The following is a 15479-nucleotide window of genomic DNA, read 5'->3' as shown; positions in this document are numbered from 1 at the left end:
AGAGATCTTTCAGACATGAGCCCACCTCTGCAGGGGCTCAGCTTCAACCGCCATTATAACATAAAATAACACAACATTGTCTTTACGCTCTGCTATGGCCATACCTCTATAACCGCCGCACTGGTGTATATTACTGTGCATACAACATGCAAAATGGGACTGTGTAATGATAGGGTGGGAGATGGGGGTCAATGTAAGCACAGTGTGGCGTCTGGGTCAGCACGCTCTGGCTGGCGGTCGGTCCTAGTGGTGACTTTGCTCCCCCACTCTCTCTCTGTCTGTTACCTTCTCTATGAGATCCAGACACTCGGCGTTATCCATCCAGTCTATGGCCTCCCACTGGATCCCCTCCCTGTGAGGACACACACACACACACACACACACACACACATGATGTGTATATATAAACACAAACAACGAGAAGACACAATGGCTGCATTGTTCCCTGTGATCATGTGATGAAATGAGCCATGTCCAGGCTGTTGGCCCATTATACAAGAAAACAACTGTCTGGGGGAGGAACTGAGCTGATTCCAAACCTCTGGCAGTTTTCCTGTTTCGCCCCCGCCCCTATCTGTCTGTGGGACCTTCACTAGCACATGCAAATCCTTCATTTTCTACTCATCCACCAGCGTACAACACTGATCTGTAGAAATCTCAACTGTTATTAGACACGTTGACGCCTCTACCTGTTGTACTCCAGCTGCTCCAGCGAGAAGATGTGCTTGTTGAAGTACTCCTGGAGTTTCTCGTTGGCGTAGTTGATATTAAACTGTTCAAACCGGTTCACCTGCAGGACGAGCAAACAGTTTGCAAACCATCAGTTCTGCAGCTCAGGCAAATCAACTCAAACCAGTTCATCCATGGCAAATCAACTGCACGCTGACAAGCAAGTCTATCACCCCCGCCAGCACGGTTATGTTTTCTGTTTTTGTTCGACTGGTAGTTGGCAGAATTACGACAAAACTGCAAGAGGGATTACCACGAAACCTGGTGGGAGTATGCGGTGTGGGTCAGGGAGGAACCCATTCAAATTAGGTGCAGATACAGGTTTTTTTTTCACTTTCTTTAAAATTGCGAAATAGGGAGTTTTCAACATTTTGGTCGATTTAATTCATGGATTTTGATGGCAAAAAATCAAGATCTTTGAAGTTTAAGGGGTCTGATATTTATGAGTATGATGATTATTAACTCTGTACTATCAATTATCCCAGTTTATTTATGTTAAGTTTGAACATGAACAACCGACACCCTAGTTAAAAGGCCAAAACAAACACATGGCTATCATTAAAACAAGATATGCAAGTCACAGTTAGACACTTTACACCCAGTATTAAATTCTAAAATACTTAACTAGTGATGCTGATATGTTGATTTTCCTGCAAGTCACTTCATCAAAAGATTTCAAGTTTGAAAATATGATTTAAAAGCTCCTGAAAACGTACAAATCCTAATTTATTAATACTAATAAACCCTTAATCTACTTTATCATTAAAGTATGTCTGTGTTATGATCAGGTTTGATTGATAGTGATCAACCAATCCATCAAACGCCATTAGATTCTGATTCAACTAAATCCTAGAAGAAGGTGTCATGTTATCGAAGCAGCCAATGGGCCTCATGCGTGAACAAGTCTTACATGTTCTTCAGTGGCATGTGTGAGTGATGCCACTGACTGTGCGTAGTTTCAACGTTTGTTTTCATACTTGTAAAATGTCTCCTTAGCACAAAGAAAAATGTATGTGTGGTCCAGACCTGTCGTACGAGTCATGTTCAGACAGTCCATCTTTTCCCCTCAGGGTGAAAAACACCCCTGAAATGATGAATCTGGAGTTTAAATAACAACGTGTTTCAGGACAAAATGTACAGTAAAGGTATGAGGATTGTTACGTAGCTGTCTGACAAGATTCATCCTCTGTTGCACCTGACAGCATAACATCAAGTTTTCAGGGCCTCTAAAACATGATTTAGGTTTTATTTCGGTGGGTGAATTCTGCGAGCGAGCGAGCGTTCACCTCAAAGTTCTCGAAGCCAAAGATGTCCAGGATGCCGATGGACTTGAAGTTGTCCTTCCCCTTAATCTTCTGGTTGATCCTCATTATGATCCAGGAGAAACACTGAGAGTAAAGCGCCATGGCAACCGAGTCACGGGAGTCCACCGCCTGCGAACCGGGACATGAAAAAATGAACATAACCGTGGATACCAAGCCAGGCATAAATAATCTGAGAGAGGAAACTTTGCAGAATGTGTTGTAAACCCAAGACTAATTATATCAGATGGTGGTTAAAGTGGTTAAAAACAATACTAGGTTTGATTGTGTGTGTGTGTGTGTGTGTGTGTGTGTGTGTGTGTGTGTGTGTGTGTGTGTGTGTGTGTGTGTGTGTGTGTGTGTGTGTGTGTGTGTGTGTGTGTGCATGCGGGCGTGTGTGAGGCCACAGTGCCTGAAAAACAAATACTGCTTTGGAGACAAAGGTGTGTTATGTCAGCGTCTGTCTGCAGGTAAGACATTGTCTGTTTTCACAACAGACAGCGTCCTTTATCACCTACATATCTGCAGAGTGACGCACTGCACATCAGTTTTTGTCATATTATATTGTCATATAGGACAAATCAAAATACTGTGTAAACATGCTCTTGCATTGACTCAAGTCTTATTAGCGAAACAACCACTTCTATATTACACGTGTCCACAGATAGGAAAAGGCCACAGACGCACCAGGGGCACAGTGATAGTGAACAGAGGCAGCGATATGAGGTGCATTTTGAGGAACTTTATTTTGTACGGAGGTTTTGAGTCCTCCGCAAACATTATAATAATAATAAACCCGAGGACACTTTACAATAAATCATATATAAACACTAGGAAATTAAAGTAAAACCAAAGTTATAATGGATTAAGAAGCAAAGACAAACCTAAAATACATCAAAAGTAAATACATGAATAAGTTAAAAATAAGTAAAACCCAAGGTTATAATTTAATAAAATTAAAGAGGACCGAGAGAACTTTATGAGGTGAAGTTGGGTAAAGTGATCTAAACAAATGTGTTTTGATTTGAGATTTGAATGTGGTCCAAAACATGATATTTGAAATTTGAACGGAACATATAAGGACAAGAGAGTAAATGAACTTGGATTTGTGATTGATCTGTCGACTATCATAAGAGAGACCTTATTTCTCAGTGTGGCTGTAACTTTACTCTCTCAGCAGTCCAAAAGCAAGTTTAAAAAATATATTTTTTGACCCAGCTATGATTCTCTCCTCTCCTCTCAGCAAGACGCCATCTGTGTATGTGCATAAAAAGCTGGAGCTTGCCAGCGACACTTCCTCTGTGGACATTGTGCTTGAATTAAAAAGAAAACAAGAGAGTGGTGGTTGCAGTGTGTGCACTGTATTTGGGGCAACAATGCTAGCGGGGCTTTTGAGCCATCAATCACAACCTCTCGCAACTAGCGGGTGTGAACATGAGCGCCGGTGGCTCCAGGATCTCCGTCACAGGGGTGAGAAGAATGGCTGTTTGTCGGGGATTTAAGGAGGGGTAGGGGGTCTTACTGCAAGCAGTGGTGGGGTGGGTGACCCCTGGCCGCTGTGAGAAGAAGCCTTTCTTGCTGACTCCAGGGCTGGAATAATGAAGTCTATTAAGAGACAAGCTGCTTCAAAGGCCGGGCAGAACATGCGGCAGCAGGGCGACAGCACAAGGTCTTTGTCTGGCGATGAAAAGCTTTCTTGTGAGTTTCGTGTCGCTGTGATAATAGCAAAGGTCCATTCTGCATATTCTCTGACCTTATCGTGTACGAGTGGGCCGAGGAGCTCGAGCTCGGCCAAAAAAGGGGGCTTGTTTCATGCGTCAGAATGCTTTACACATGCAGACGAAGAGTTGTGGAAATGTACACTTTAATTACAGACGGAGACAGGAGTGAATTATTGCACCGACGTCTTTGGGGTGTCTGGCCGCGCCGCCTCCAGAGGAGAAGACTCTCGCTTGGGCCCCAGTCATTGGCTCTATTGTGCTTTTTCACTCAGATCACTATCATGATGGCTTCATTGTGCCAGGAATCCAGCAGACAAAAAGCAGGAAATGGCCGGGAGTCACGCAAGGGATCTGGAGAGGCATGTGGGGGGAGAGCGCCGGAGAAAGGCTGTGTGTGTGTGGGTGTGTGTGTGTGTGTGTCACCAGGACAGGGGGAGGGAGAGGGGTGAGGACGGGGGGGAGCTGACAAACAGGCATCTACTGTATATTTCAGTGTCTCGACTCAGAACAATCCCCAGCACCTAATCCCAAGATAGGACGAGGAAATCTGGGTAATGAGGGTGGGAAAGCAGGATTTGTTCCATGTTGGCTTTCTGATTCTTTAATGAGCGCTGGAGGAGGAGGAGGAGGAGGAGGAGGAAGAGGGTTTGGATGTGTCGTTACCTGCTCCACGGTGAGCGGCGAGCAGATCTCCTCCCCTCTGAGGATCATGGAGCGCTGGGTCAAGACCTCCGACAGTTGGAAGGAGTCCAGGCCGAGCAGCTCGCTGACGTTACTGACCACTGAAACACACACACACACAGACACACACACTCAGACGATGTGTAACATACAGCCCCAGACAGGTCAGGTGACCCCTATTGATGTCAAACAACCAATGTGACATAAACACTGTGATCCCTATACAGTCTATAGGCAGCTTCATTCTGCTGCCTTCTCCAGTCACTGTAGTTCACTGCTCCTGTGGAAAAGAGGTCAGACACAGCAAACAAAGAAGCCTTGAGCTCATGTTACAGCCTGTTCAGAGCTCTGTCTGCGAGAGCAACGTCAATCAAACTCAGGGGGCCGCAGGAAAACTGCACAGTGGTCCCACATGAGACTTCTGCAGAAAGAAGTCAACTTAAAGCCACATGTTCCAAGTTTTTCGCCAATTATTTTTTACACAATTTGATAAATATCATGTTAACTTGGGGATCTGATTGGCCCAATACTAAGTTGATACTGATGGTCTCACCCAGGAGCTCATGAGGTTGAAGACGCTGGCTCCAGTTGTCTGGATACTGAAGGAGAACTTGTTTGGAAGCTCCCTGTTCTCATGAATGAAAATAATTTGGTTCTCTAATATACTAAGTAGAGTCAGGACCATTATAATTTTAAGTGTTTGTGATTTCCAAATCATTTCCCAGGGATTTGTTTGCTCGACAGAAGTGCACCCAAGTAAATATTCATCCATTATTCATAACCTCCACCAAGGATTTTATGTTTTAATCATGTTTGTTTGTTTATCCACAAAAAACTACTGAGCAGATTACCACAACACTAGTTAGAAGGATGCAGCACTGTGAGATTTGGTGCAGATCTACATAATGACCTGAATTTTGTGAATCAAAAATCAAAGTATTTTAGGGTTGATCTTTACTCAGTTACTGCACTTCTTTTTAATTATATCAGAGAATGGATATTTTGTCTTCATTTAATGTGAGTAGTTTGCAGAAAACTTCTGTGTATATGGTTTATGTATCCGAAACCATTACATGTATATGTAATATTGTGATAAAGTGATCTCTGAGTGCCCGGATGGTTTAACATGGGATTCATCCATATGTGCTTGCTCTTTGAAAAGAAAATCTCACATGTTCATGTACCCTGCTGTGTACAGACAGTTTATAAAGTGACTCAAGAATTTGTACAAATGAACACAGTCTCTATTCCAGAAAGTTCTCTCCGGACATTTTCCTGACTTATTAGAACATTGCTTAGATATTACAGCATCCCCAGAATTTATATTGTTATGTCTCTGTGTTCTTCAAGGTATCAACAGCATGGTGCAGATGATGTGTGACACTTTTGTTAACATCAATCTAACACACCCTGTGTAGTAGATCTGCTACATGTTATTGTACATGCAGTATACAGAATTATAATTCCTTCTCTTACCCCCTTTCGACGTGATCTGAGCTCCACCAGCAGTCATGAACTCAATGTTGCCCATCTGGAGAACAGCAGACAGCAGCTTGAACACATCTCTGATCTCCTCCTCACTGAACTCCATCACTTTCAGTGCCTCCTGCAACACGGACAGAGTTGGATACATTAGATAGATGCAATAGACATTAGGACCCATTCAAAACGGGACAGCAGTTAAAAATATTCTTCTGTTTTGAGCTATAAAACAACATGAATTAGATTTCGCCTGCAAAGAAAACTTAATTATTTGACTTTATTTCCTCCCAAGCATCTCTGGAAGACATGTCTGTGTTCTGCAAGGTACACTCATGTTAAAGGGTTATAGCGCCCTCTGGAGGTGAATCACACAGCATACATTTGGTGTCCTCTTCCTTTTCCTTACCATGACACTGTCAAAGAGCTGCTTGTCATCCAGACTGCTGTCCTGCATGCAGCCTGACTGGCTCAGGTAGTGATATGACTCAGGACCTTCACACAGTAAGTACAAGTCTGCAACAGAGAGAAACGACAACATCATCAATGAGGGAAATAAACTGAATGTATTGACATAAAATAAGTCTCCTGGGTAACCTTGCTAAACCTTTTATTTTATGATATTCATACTTGACTATACAAAGCAAAGGTTCTGACAATTGAGAAGTCCAATGTAGGGCCTATAGATTGGTAAGAATCAAGTAAGAACTGCAAAAATAGCTCCTATTTCTCTTTCATTATTTTGTGTATATTTGAATTTCTAGTGGAACAAGGTCACAGTATTCAAAAACATGGAGTACTCCTTTAAACTCTGTAAAAACGAACCTCTGTGGTCTCTGTCAGCTCCTGCTAACAGAGCGTAGAAGATGTGGTAGTTTCTCTCTCCAGGATTTTGTCGAACCACACGATTCTTGGAAAGAGAGGATAGTTTATTAGAAATGTATTTCAATATTTAAATGATTTTGCTGATGACTCTGGTACGACATGTCACATTGTGGCTGCTGAATGTTCCAACAATACACAACCTTACCTTTTCCAGCAAATCTGATTAGTGAAAGTCAAGGAAAAACAACAACTTTCAGGGTCCTCTGGACAAGATGCTACAGAGATCAGATTTCTGCACAGAATATCTGAATAAACGCTTCAAGGATACAGTCAATGATGCAGCCTCCATGAATGTTTCCATTTTGTGAAAAGTGGAGCTGGATGAACTTCCCAAAGCGACTGGAGTTATTGTTGTAGACAGTCTTAGCATTTCCGAAAGCTTCCATGATGGGGCTGAAGAGAGGGAGGAGAGACAATAAGGAAAACAAAATAATGTTTGTATTTGTATCTCTGCCAAAGACATTTTTAAATTGGATGTGTTTTGATCCAGATGTGGATCCAGATGCAGAGTTAAATTTCTTAACATTTTTTGCAGCCTTGGTGGAAGTTTTCACTCTAACTGTATTTTCTAGTTTGTCATGTTTTCCCTCTATACTCAGTCAGTGACTAAAACATTTTGGATATACGACTAAAATTCAGTTCATGATGGATTTCCTTTCTGTTCTGAAATGCGGGATGCCAAATAAGAGACGCAAACCAAATATGCACTTTTTCTCTTTAACCCCTTAAATTCTGTGGTTTATAATAACAAATAATAACAAAGAAAACATGTATATGATGCTTTAACTTTTCAAATGTAAAGGGCAAAAGATTCTTCATGACGGCTATTGAAACTCAAGCAGACGAGCAGTCAGAGGTCAAGGGTCAAACCGTACCTGCTCTGAATGAGGGCCTGCTCCACCCTGGTGGTCCTCTCTGACAGAGGAGTTCCTGCTGAGTTCTTACTCATCATTGACAGAAACTTCAGCAGCAGCTTGGTGCTCTCCGTCTTCCCCGCACCACTCTCACCACTGAAGACACAATGTACAGAGACAGGTAGAGAGGAGAAATAGATATAGAAAGTATTTGGTGTCATTTTACAAGGGAAAGCAGTACAACAAATTGCGAAAGTGCTACATCTGAAAAACAGAGCAAATTTATAAAAGTTTTTAAATCCGACAAAAGACTCAGACTCAGAATTCAGACTCTATTTAGGAGTCATTATTGTGCAGCTTCTCATTTCCCCCTCAGTCCTCACCTGATGAGAACACACTGGCTGTCGTGTCTCTTCCACAGGCAGCGGTAACACTCATTGGCCACGGCGAAGATGTGAGGAGGCAGCTCCCCCATCTGGTGTTTGCTGTACAAATCCACTGCGGGGCCGTCGTACAGTCCTGCTATCTGCTTGTAGGGATTCACCGCCGCCAGGATGGAACCTATGTTGGTCTAAAGGAAATGGAAACATAGACAGAGGGGGGGAAAGGAAAGGAGGATTAAAAAGGGTAGACGTGAAAGATAAAGAAAAAAATATTTTAATGTATTTTATACTATTATTTGAAACTCTTACATCCTGCCAAGCAATGCACACAACTCAAACTTAAATATGAGACCTGCAGCATAATTACTTGATATAATTTCAGCCGATTCCAGTTTCCTGTGTGTACCTATACTCAGTAATACTCTTTATCTACTGCATATGGCCTAGTTTGCACAGAGCGATGTAGTATTTTAGGATCCGTTCCTCTGGCCCAGTTAACGTGCCTCAGTAAAAGTGTTTGTGGGTCATCATAACGTCCTGCGATGCTGCCTAAACAGACCGGGTGAAACATCTGGGATGAGATTATAAGAGATAGGATTTCCCAAAACAAAGTTGCCATGTGTCTCTGGGAAATGATTATTTTAACAAAGCCTGGATAGAGTTTCAGAGGAACCTCAGTGGACTTCTATCATGAAAATAATCTCGGGTACGAGACTGGGACAAACAAACATATCAGAGATCTTGTGTCCTTTGGGGAAAAACGCAGCTCAGAATGAGGTTCAATAATCCAGGAGTTATCTGTACTGCTTCTGTTTAAGTTAGTGAGAGAATGTGGCAGAATGTGCTCTGAGAATTTTCAAAATTTTTTAATAAAAATGTCTTTGTGATTATGTACATGCAGTGGTGAGAGGAAATGCGGGGTCATGCTTCTTATCTTTCTGCTACATTGCATTTTCCTGAAAGACTTAAGTATTGGTGTTTTTGATGTCTTTCAGATATAAGAACAAATACACCCGTGAACATCACAGCAGACCCACAGACGTCAGGTCCGTCATGGTGGTGCAGGGTAAACTCGCAGATTGAGACGGTGCGGGGCCTTACATAGATGTTGTCATTCTGGTAGCGCAGAAACAGGTTGTGCATGATGGCGGCTTCGTGCAGCTCTGCCAGTGTGGACATGTCCTCCACTCCGTGGACGCTGCTGGGGTGCATGGCGTACACCGTCTCCCTGTTCAGCTCCGCCTTCTGTAGGTAGATCACCTGCAGCAACACACACACAGACACACACTCATGAAACATGAAAGCATGGATGACAGACAGATTCAGGAGAAGATAAACGAATCATTCCCGTCAAAGCTACAGACTGAATCCCTGATGTGTGTCTGTCGTCAGCTAGGACGTCCCCGTCTGATAAGCTTCTTACTCTCTCCACAACAAATCTATCACATGTGACATTCCAATTACATGCAACAGTAAAGTAAATTTGAGGACGCCCTTGTCTTGACTTTGAAGGCCCGTTTTTTAAATGGATGATTTGAAATGGGAGCAAGAGAGAAAGACGATGTAGCGTCTCATAAAAACAACAGAGAACAACAGACTCTGTGGCTATCACAACTCTAATGGACCAGGCATGAGATAAGAGAACAGACTTTCTATGACTGCGTTGGTCACTTGATGGGAAGCTGTGTTTAGATCAATACTGATGGAAACGGGGGAGGTATGTGGTGTCCTAATACATTACTGCTGGATGTTCTGGTGAATTCCACTGGGAGTGGGAGATGTGCTGAGTCAGCACAGAGGGGCTGCAGGGGCTCGATGGGAGCTGGTTGCTGAGTGTATGATGGTTTTGGGGTTTATAATAATAATATAATATAATAATAATAATAATAATAATAATAAATAATGTGTTTATATTAAAAACAAGAGTAATAAAAAACTATATCTATAAAGCACTTTTCAACATCCACATTACAAAGTCCTTTACAATGGCAGCAAAAGGAAACAGATTCATGAAATCCTCAGTTTTAGAATGAAACAGGAATAGGGCAGATCGTTCCAGAGCCTCGAGACCCCTGACTGCAAAAGCCCCGTCCCCTTTGGTTTTCAGCAGCAGTCGCTGGAACGGACAAAAGACGTCTGCCCGTGGATCTCTAGCTGCTGTACTTGCTGGTACATATGGTACTAAATGGTCAGAGATGTAGCTTGGACAGAGGCCGAGCTATAGATGATTATTTTCACTTTATAGCAAATGAGATCGAGCTATTCAAATCCTCTTCGGGGCAGCACATAGATACAGTGGAATGTGCTGCTGTAGCAACCTTTCCATGGTGAACCCTACCTCTTGCCCAATGTCAGCTAGGGTTGCCTCCAGCCCTCCATGGCCCTGAATCATCTTTGTATCAGAGCATGGATGCTAAAGAGGCTAAAATGTAAAGCTGAGGGGAACTGATCATTCTCACTACAAGAAACACCCTTATTCAGTAATGTGACCCAATGTTAATGTGGAGATATTGATTAGTGCAGCTTTAACAAAGAAGCTTTAACCTCAAGAGCTTCCATTACTGTCTTTGTTGTCAAACGACTCCTCTGTATTCAACATCTATGAGGGGCCAAACCAAACCAAACCAAACCAAACCCTGTTTCAGAATCTTGCCCAGGGACACTTCGGCATGCAGGTGGGGAAGACTGGGATCGAACCACATCTCTGATCTCCAGTTGGAGGACAACCACTTTACCCATCAGCCACAGCCGCCCTACTACCCTTAAATCCAAATACAGCCCAACTATTTGATAAGATAAATACACACAACAGATGAATACAAAGGATATGATATGAGTCAGACTGAAAAAAAATATATTTTCTCTCTCCACAGTCACCAATGTTTGCTCATAGTGGGAACTCTTACTCTTACTCTATACTACTGGAAGGTCATGACTCTGTGCCTTGAGATAATGTCTGTTGTGATTTGGTGCGATACACATAAATAAAACAGAATTTAAATGAATCTGTGAAATCTGTAAAATGATAAACGGCCACTTCAGCTCTGTGTGGTTGACAGAAAATGGGCGTATGCTGAGACAAAAGCATGATATCAATGTCGTCACCAGTGGGTTCACTCAGAGTTTCATGGTATTAAGGTTTGTGAAAGGTTCTTTGGGGAGAAAAGCAGCACGTGCACTGATGTCATCCATCGAGCAGAAGCGTACAGATTTACAGCCAGATGTCCGCAAGCATTTGTCTCTAACCCCACCCACCCACTCTCATCTCTGGCAAATTGGCCTGGATTCACCAGGCAGGGCTGAACTGGCTAATAAATCAAACAGGCTTTTCACTTGTTTTACATCCTTAATCAGAATTATCATTTTACGTTCAGTTACGTCAGTCAATTAATGTGATTGATGTCAATGTGAGCAGCTGGGCACATCATGGCAGTGGATTTATACAGGATCATTTACTCTATTTCATATTTTTACTTCCGCCAGGTTTTGATTGTTTGCAGGGTTTCACAAAAACTACTTGACTGATTTTTGTGGAGGAGTGGGACATCACCAAAGAAAGAATTCATTAAATATTTGTGTGGATCTGGATCAGGGGGTGGTTCGAGGAATTTTCTTTCACTTTCTTTAGCATTATGAGATGGGGCGTTTTTCACCACCGCTTTCTTGATTATTCATCGATCTTGAAGACATAAATTGGGCATGTTGAGGGGACTGATATTTATGAATTTGGGAAATTTGGTGCAGATTAAATAAAAATCTGGATGAAGGGAATTTAAATGTGGTTTCATTAGGGGACTGTTGGGCCTTGACAGAGGTACGCACTCATTCTAGTACATATGGGACATTTATTACAAGTTTAACTCCCTGCTCTCGGATCTGAGTTCACTTTCTGCAGACACTGATGGAGACGATGTGTCCGACACATAATCAAATAAACGGCAGAAATCTGGGTTAGGTCTCCTTCGAGTGTTTGCATTCCCCACATTCTCCAATGCACAAGTTCAAAGTTCCACCGAGGCAGCTGAAAGCTTAGATAATACAGGAGAGGCCGCAGGACAAGATTAAATTCTCACTTTCACCTCGGGTTTCACAGGAGGAAAACAAATATGGCCGCTTTAATGAGCCGCGAGCTTGGAAAGTACCGTCACAAATCCTCAAGTATTACATTTATCTCAAAGGAGAATTTTCCCTTCTAACTTTTGGTGGTGTTATCAGATATGTGTTTGTCTGCCACTGCATCATATTGTGCGACCCTTGTTTTTCATCTTCTTCTTACAGTTGGGATTTTACAGCCTCAGGGTCTTTTTCATGCCTAAAACATCAGAGAAGCTCGGGAGAAAACTGAGCCGGAGTTTCCAGCATCAAAAGAGGTTTCACATTCCTCTGTTTTGCCCCGCTGTGGTCTTTTATTGTTTGGTTTGACTCCTTTGAGATAAGCCATCGAGCTTCGGCCCCATAGTCGAAGCAGTTCTCATCAATATTCAAAGTGTCATAAATTTGTTTACAAATAATTTAAACAGCTTCCCGTACACGCAGCTAAAAGGAATCTAAGATGGAACACAAGAGTATATCAGGTTCGAGATGCAGACTAATACATCTTATTGTTTCCATTTCAATCTCTATGAGGTCTAATAATGTTCTGTTAGTGTCCATTATAACTCTTGGAAAGGCTGGAATAACTTCACTGAGAGCTGTAGAGCCAATTTAAAAACACAAATGTGCAAAGACTTATCCAACCCAGAGATAAATAATAAATGAATTAATCACAGTTGAATCTATATGTTCAAAATTTAAATTCTGTAATTAAATCTTTATTATTTGGTGCACAAAATGGTTTGAATTGAAATGATTGCTAATCTCATTATTTCCTTTCTGGTCATGATTCCAGTCGGTGCAGATCAGACGCAGCATCCTCAGTGTTAATGATGTGAGTATAATCTAATGACAGCCGGAGAGAATTTCACGCCACTTACAACAACATGCGAGTCATGATTGATTAGTGAAAATGTTCGCTGTACAAATCAATCCTTTCCAAATGGAGCCTGGTGGTGACGCAAGTAACACCACCGGGCCACGAGGCTGGACACAGGACAGGACAACAGAAAACACAAAGCGTTGTTTACTCAGTGTTGTTGTTGAAACAATTTCAAATATAAAATTACTTACAAAAAACAAACTACAGTCCAAACTACTCCAACAAATGTTTACTTTAAACAGCAAATAGAGGGTGTGTGTACAAGATAACCTATGGAAATGCATATATTATCTATTTTGTATGCATAATAGAAGCAAATGATTATGCATTAGATGTACAATATTTTATACCAGGAGAAATATTAATGACTAAATTGAAAATATACTGTAAATATCCAATGTAATAAAATATTTCCAGTATTATAAATTGTTGTTCCAGCTAAAATATAACAGATTCTCTGGTTCATGCTTTTCAAATATGAGGATTTGCTGCTTCTGTGACGGTAAACTTCATATGTTTAAGTGTTGGACTGTTGGTCGGACAAAACAAGAGATTTGATAAGATGAGAATTTGTTTTCTGATCAACTGATCCATTCATCTTCTAGTTGCAGTCGTACTATTAAGTGAATCATGCTAAATTAATAAATACTGTTCTTTTCAGTTAAATAATTTAGACAGAAAATACAAAGTCTCACCAAAATGACCTGCGGCCTAAACAGTGGAAACAGTCTCTGCTGTAATGATGCTCTTTTCTTTTGTTTTGCCCTCAGTGAAACCACACCCTGCTGCTGCTTTGTTCAACCAGCTCTGCTGAATATTCACATGAAGGCGGGGTCAGGCTCCGTGAGTCGGTGGACTCATGTTATACTGACACATGTACAGTGTTCAGGCCTTTAGAAATAACACATGTGTCGATAAAAAACAGAAAAACACAGGCTTGTGGGCACAAACAAAGTCTGTCCGTGCCTCCTGCTCCTCTTTCTTTTTAGTTTTTTTTACTTGACTCTCTCTCTGTCTTACAGTGAATCCATCTGCTGAGGGCAGATCCCAGACCCCAGACCCCCGGGACATGGAGGTGGTGCAGGGGGGGGGGGGTTTAGGATTATCAATGCTGAAAACTGTGACAAAATAAATAATGAAAAAGAGAGAGTTTCACATTTACAACCGAGAAACAAACTGACAAACATCCCAGTGTAATTGCCTGTTTTGGGATGCAGTAACCCCAAACCCAAAACTGTTTTTTACCACACACTCAGACACAGATGCTCACAATAATGTTTGTGTGAGCGCGTTTTCTTGTGCGACCCGCGCTCATGAATGCACATTAGTCACATTAAGTCCCACATAATGGCTCCTTTGACTAATAACCCAGAAAACACTGAGCGGCCATCAAAGATCTATTTTAAACCACAGAGACTGTATGGCTACAGGCCGTGGACGACGTGGGAGGAGAGAAGCCTCATTCGATTTTTTAACTCAGGCAACTCGTTAAGAGAAAAACACAAAGCTGAGGATGGAATTAGAAGCTTAAAAGTATGAACTACATGAGCAATATGCACTGTATGAGTATTTTGCTCATGTACATGCACAAACATAGTGTTTAGGTCTGGTCGACTAACACAGGAAGCTGGAGATGACATCATCACCACCAGCAGCATCAGCAGCCATTTAGTTCAGGTGACAGAGCGTCTTCCTGCTTTTCTTTACATGTGCACCCGTCTGGGTCTAACTCGACACACTGTTAATCCAGCTGGTGCCATCTGGCCACCGACACACTCACACACACAGGTTTGGGTAACTATCCTTCTCAGGACTCTGCATTGACTTCCATTCATTGTGGACAGCCTAACCAAAAGCTTATCCCTTAACCTTATCTCTAACCTTAACCAAACAATCATTCACATCAGACCCCTAACCTTAACTAGGACATCAGAAAGGACATTTAACCTCATTTGGACCAGGTTTATTTTGTCCCCATGAGGTCTACTGGTCCTGACAAGATCAGTGTTTATACTAGAAAATGTCCTAAAGAGATAACAACACACACACACACACACACACACAAGCACACAGGCACAGAGGGATATTCAGCGCTTAGCTTCAGTGTGCGTCTGCTGCATCTTCAGGCCCTGTCTCTGTGGTTTGCAGGGATGAGACAGTAATTAATGTGACAGCAAGCAGGTCGGCCTGTTAAAGATGAGGCAGTGTGGGTGAAGACACTCTGCAAGCTGAGCACTCGAGCAGGGAGAAGCACCTCAGTGCAACAACTGAATCAATACAGAATAGTGTATCCCAGTCCCTGAGGGAAAATACCAGGGCGCAGACAAAGACCAAATCTCATATGCATAATACCGTGATTTTGCTAAAGGAGCTGGATTAAGTAAAAGATTACGCGGTTTATTTGTGAAATGCAAATAAACCTCAGCAGATAGAGTTTGTATTCCAGGAGCAGGGATCACGTCGGGGTCAGC

General features: G+C 42.1%; 1 protein-coding gene across 2 annotated transcripts in view; it reads right to left on the bottom strand.

Moving 5' to 3' along the window:
• Positions 1 to 15479, bottom strand: part of myo10l3 (myosin X, like 3) — a 56965-nt gene that overhangs the window by 23600 nt on the left and 17886 nt on the right. For both annotated transcript variants that reach the window (XM_035174442.2, XM_035174443.2), the window contains exons 3-14: positions 9135 to 9293; positions 8034 to 8221; positions 7672 to 7806; positions 7065 to 7189; positions 6942 to 6955; positions 6737 to 6821; positions 6321 to 6427; positions 5909 to 6038; positions 4415 to 4533; positions 2016 to 2162; positions 690 to 790; positions 286 to 352 (exon numbers count right to left, since the gene is read on the bottom strand). In XM_035174442.2, coding sequence (XP_035030333.1) covers positions 286 to 352; positions 690 to 790; positions 2016 to 2162; positions 4415 to 4533; positions 5909 to 6038; positions 6321 to 6427; positions 6737 to 6821; positions 6942 to 6955; positions 7065 to 7189; positions 7672 to 7806; positions 8034 to 8221; positions 9135 to 9293 — 1377 coding nt within the window. The remainder of the gene's footprint in view (positions 1 to 285; positions 353 to 689; positions 791 to 2015; positions 2163 to 4414; positions 4534 to 5908; positions 6039 to 6320; positions 6428 to 6736; positions 6822 to 6941; positions 6956 to 7064; positions 7190 to 7671; positions 7807 to 8033; positions 8222 to 9134; positions 9294 to 15479) is intronic.

This window comes from Hippoglossus stenolepis, chromosome 13 (genome assembly GCF_022539355.2).
Source record: "Hippoglossus stenolepis isolate QCI-W04-F060 chromosome 13, HSTE1.2, whole genome shotgun sequence".
In the NCBI taxonomy this organism is placed as follows: domain Eukaryota; kingdom Metazoa; phylum Chordata; class Actinopteri; order Pleuronectiformes; family Pleuronectidae; genus Hippoglossus; species Hippoglossus stenolepis.
This window is presented reverse-complemented; position numbering and strand designations above follow the sequence as displayed.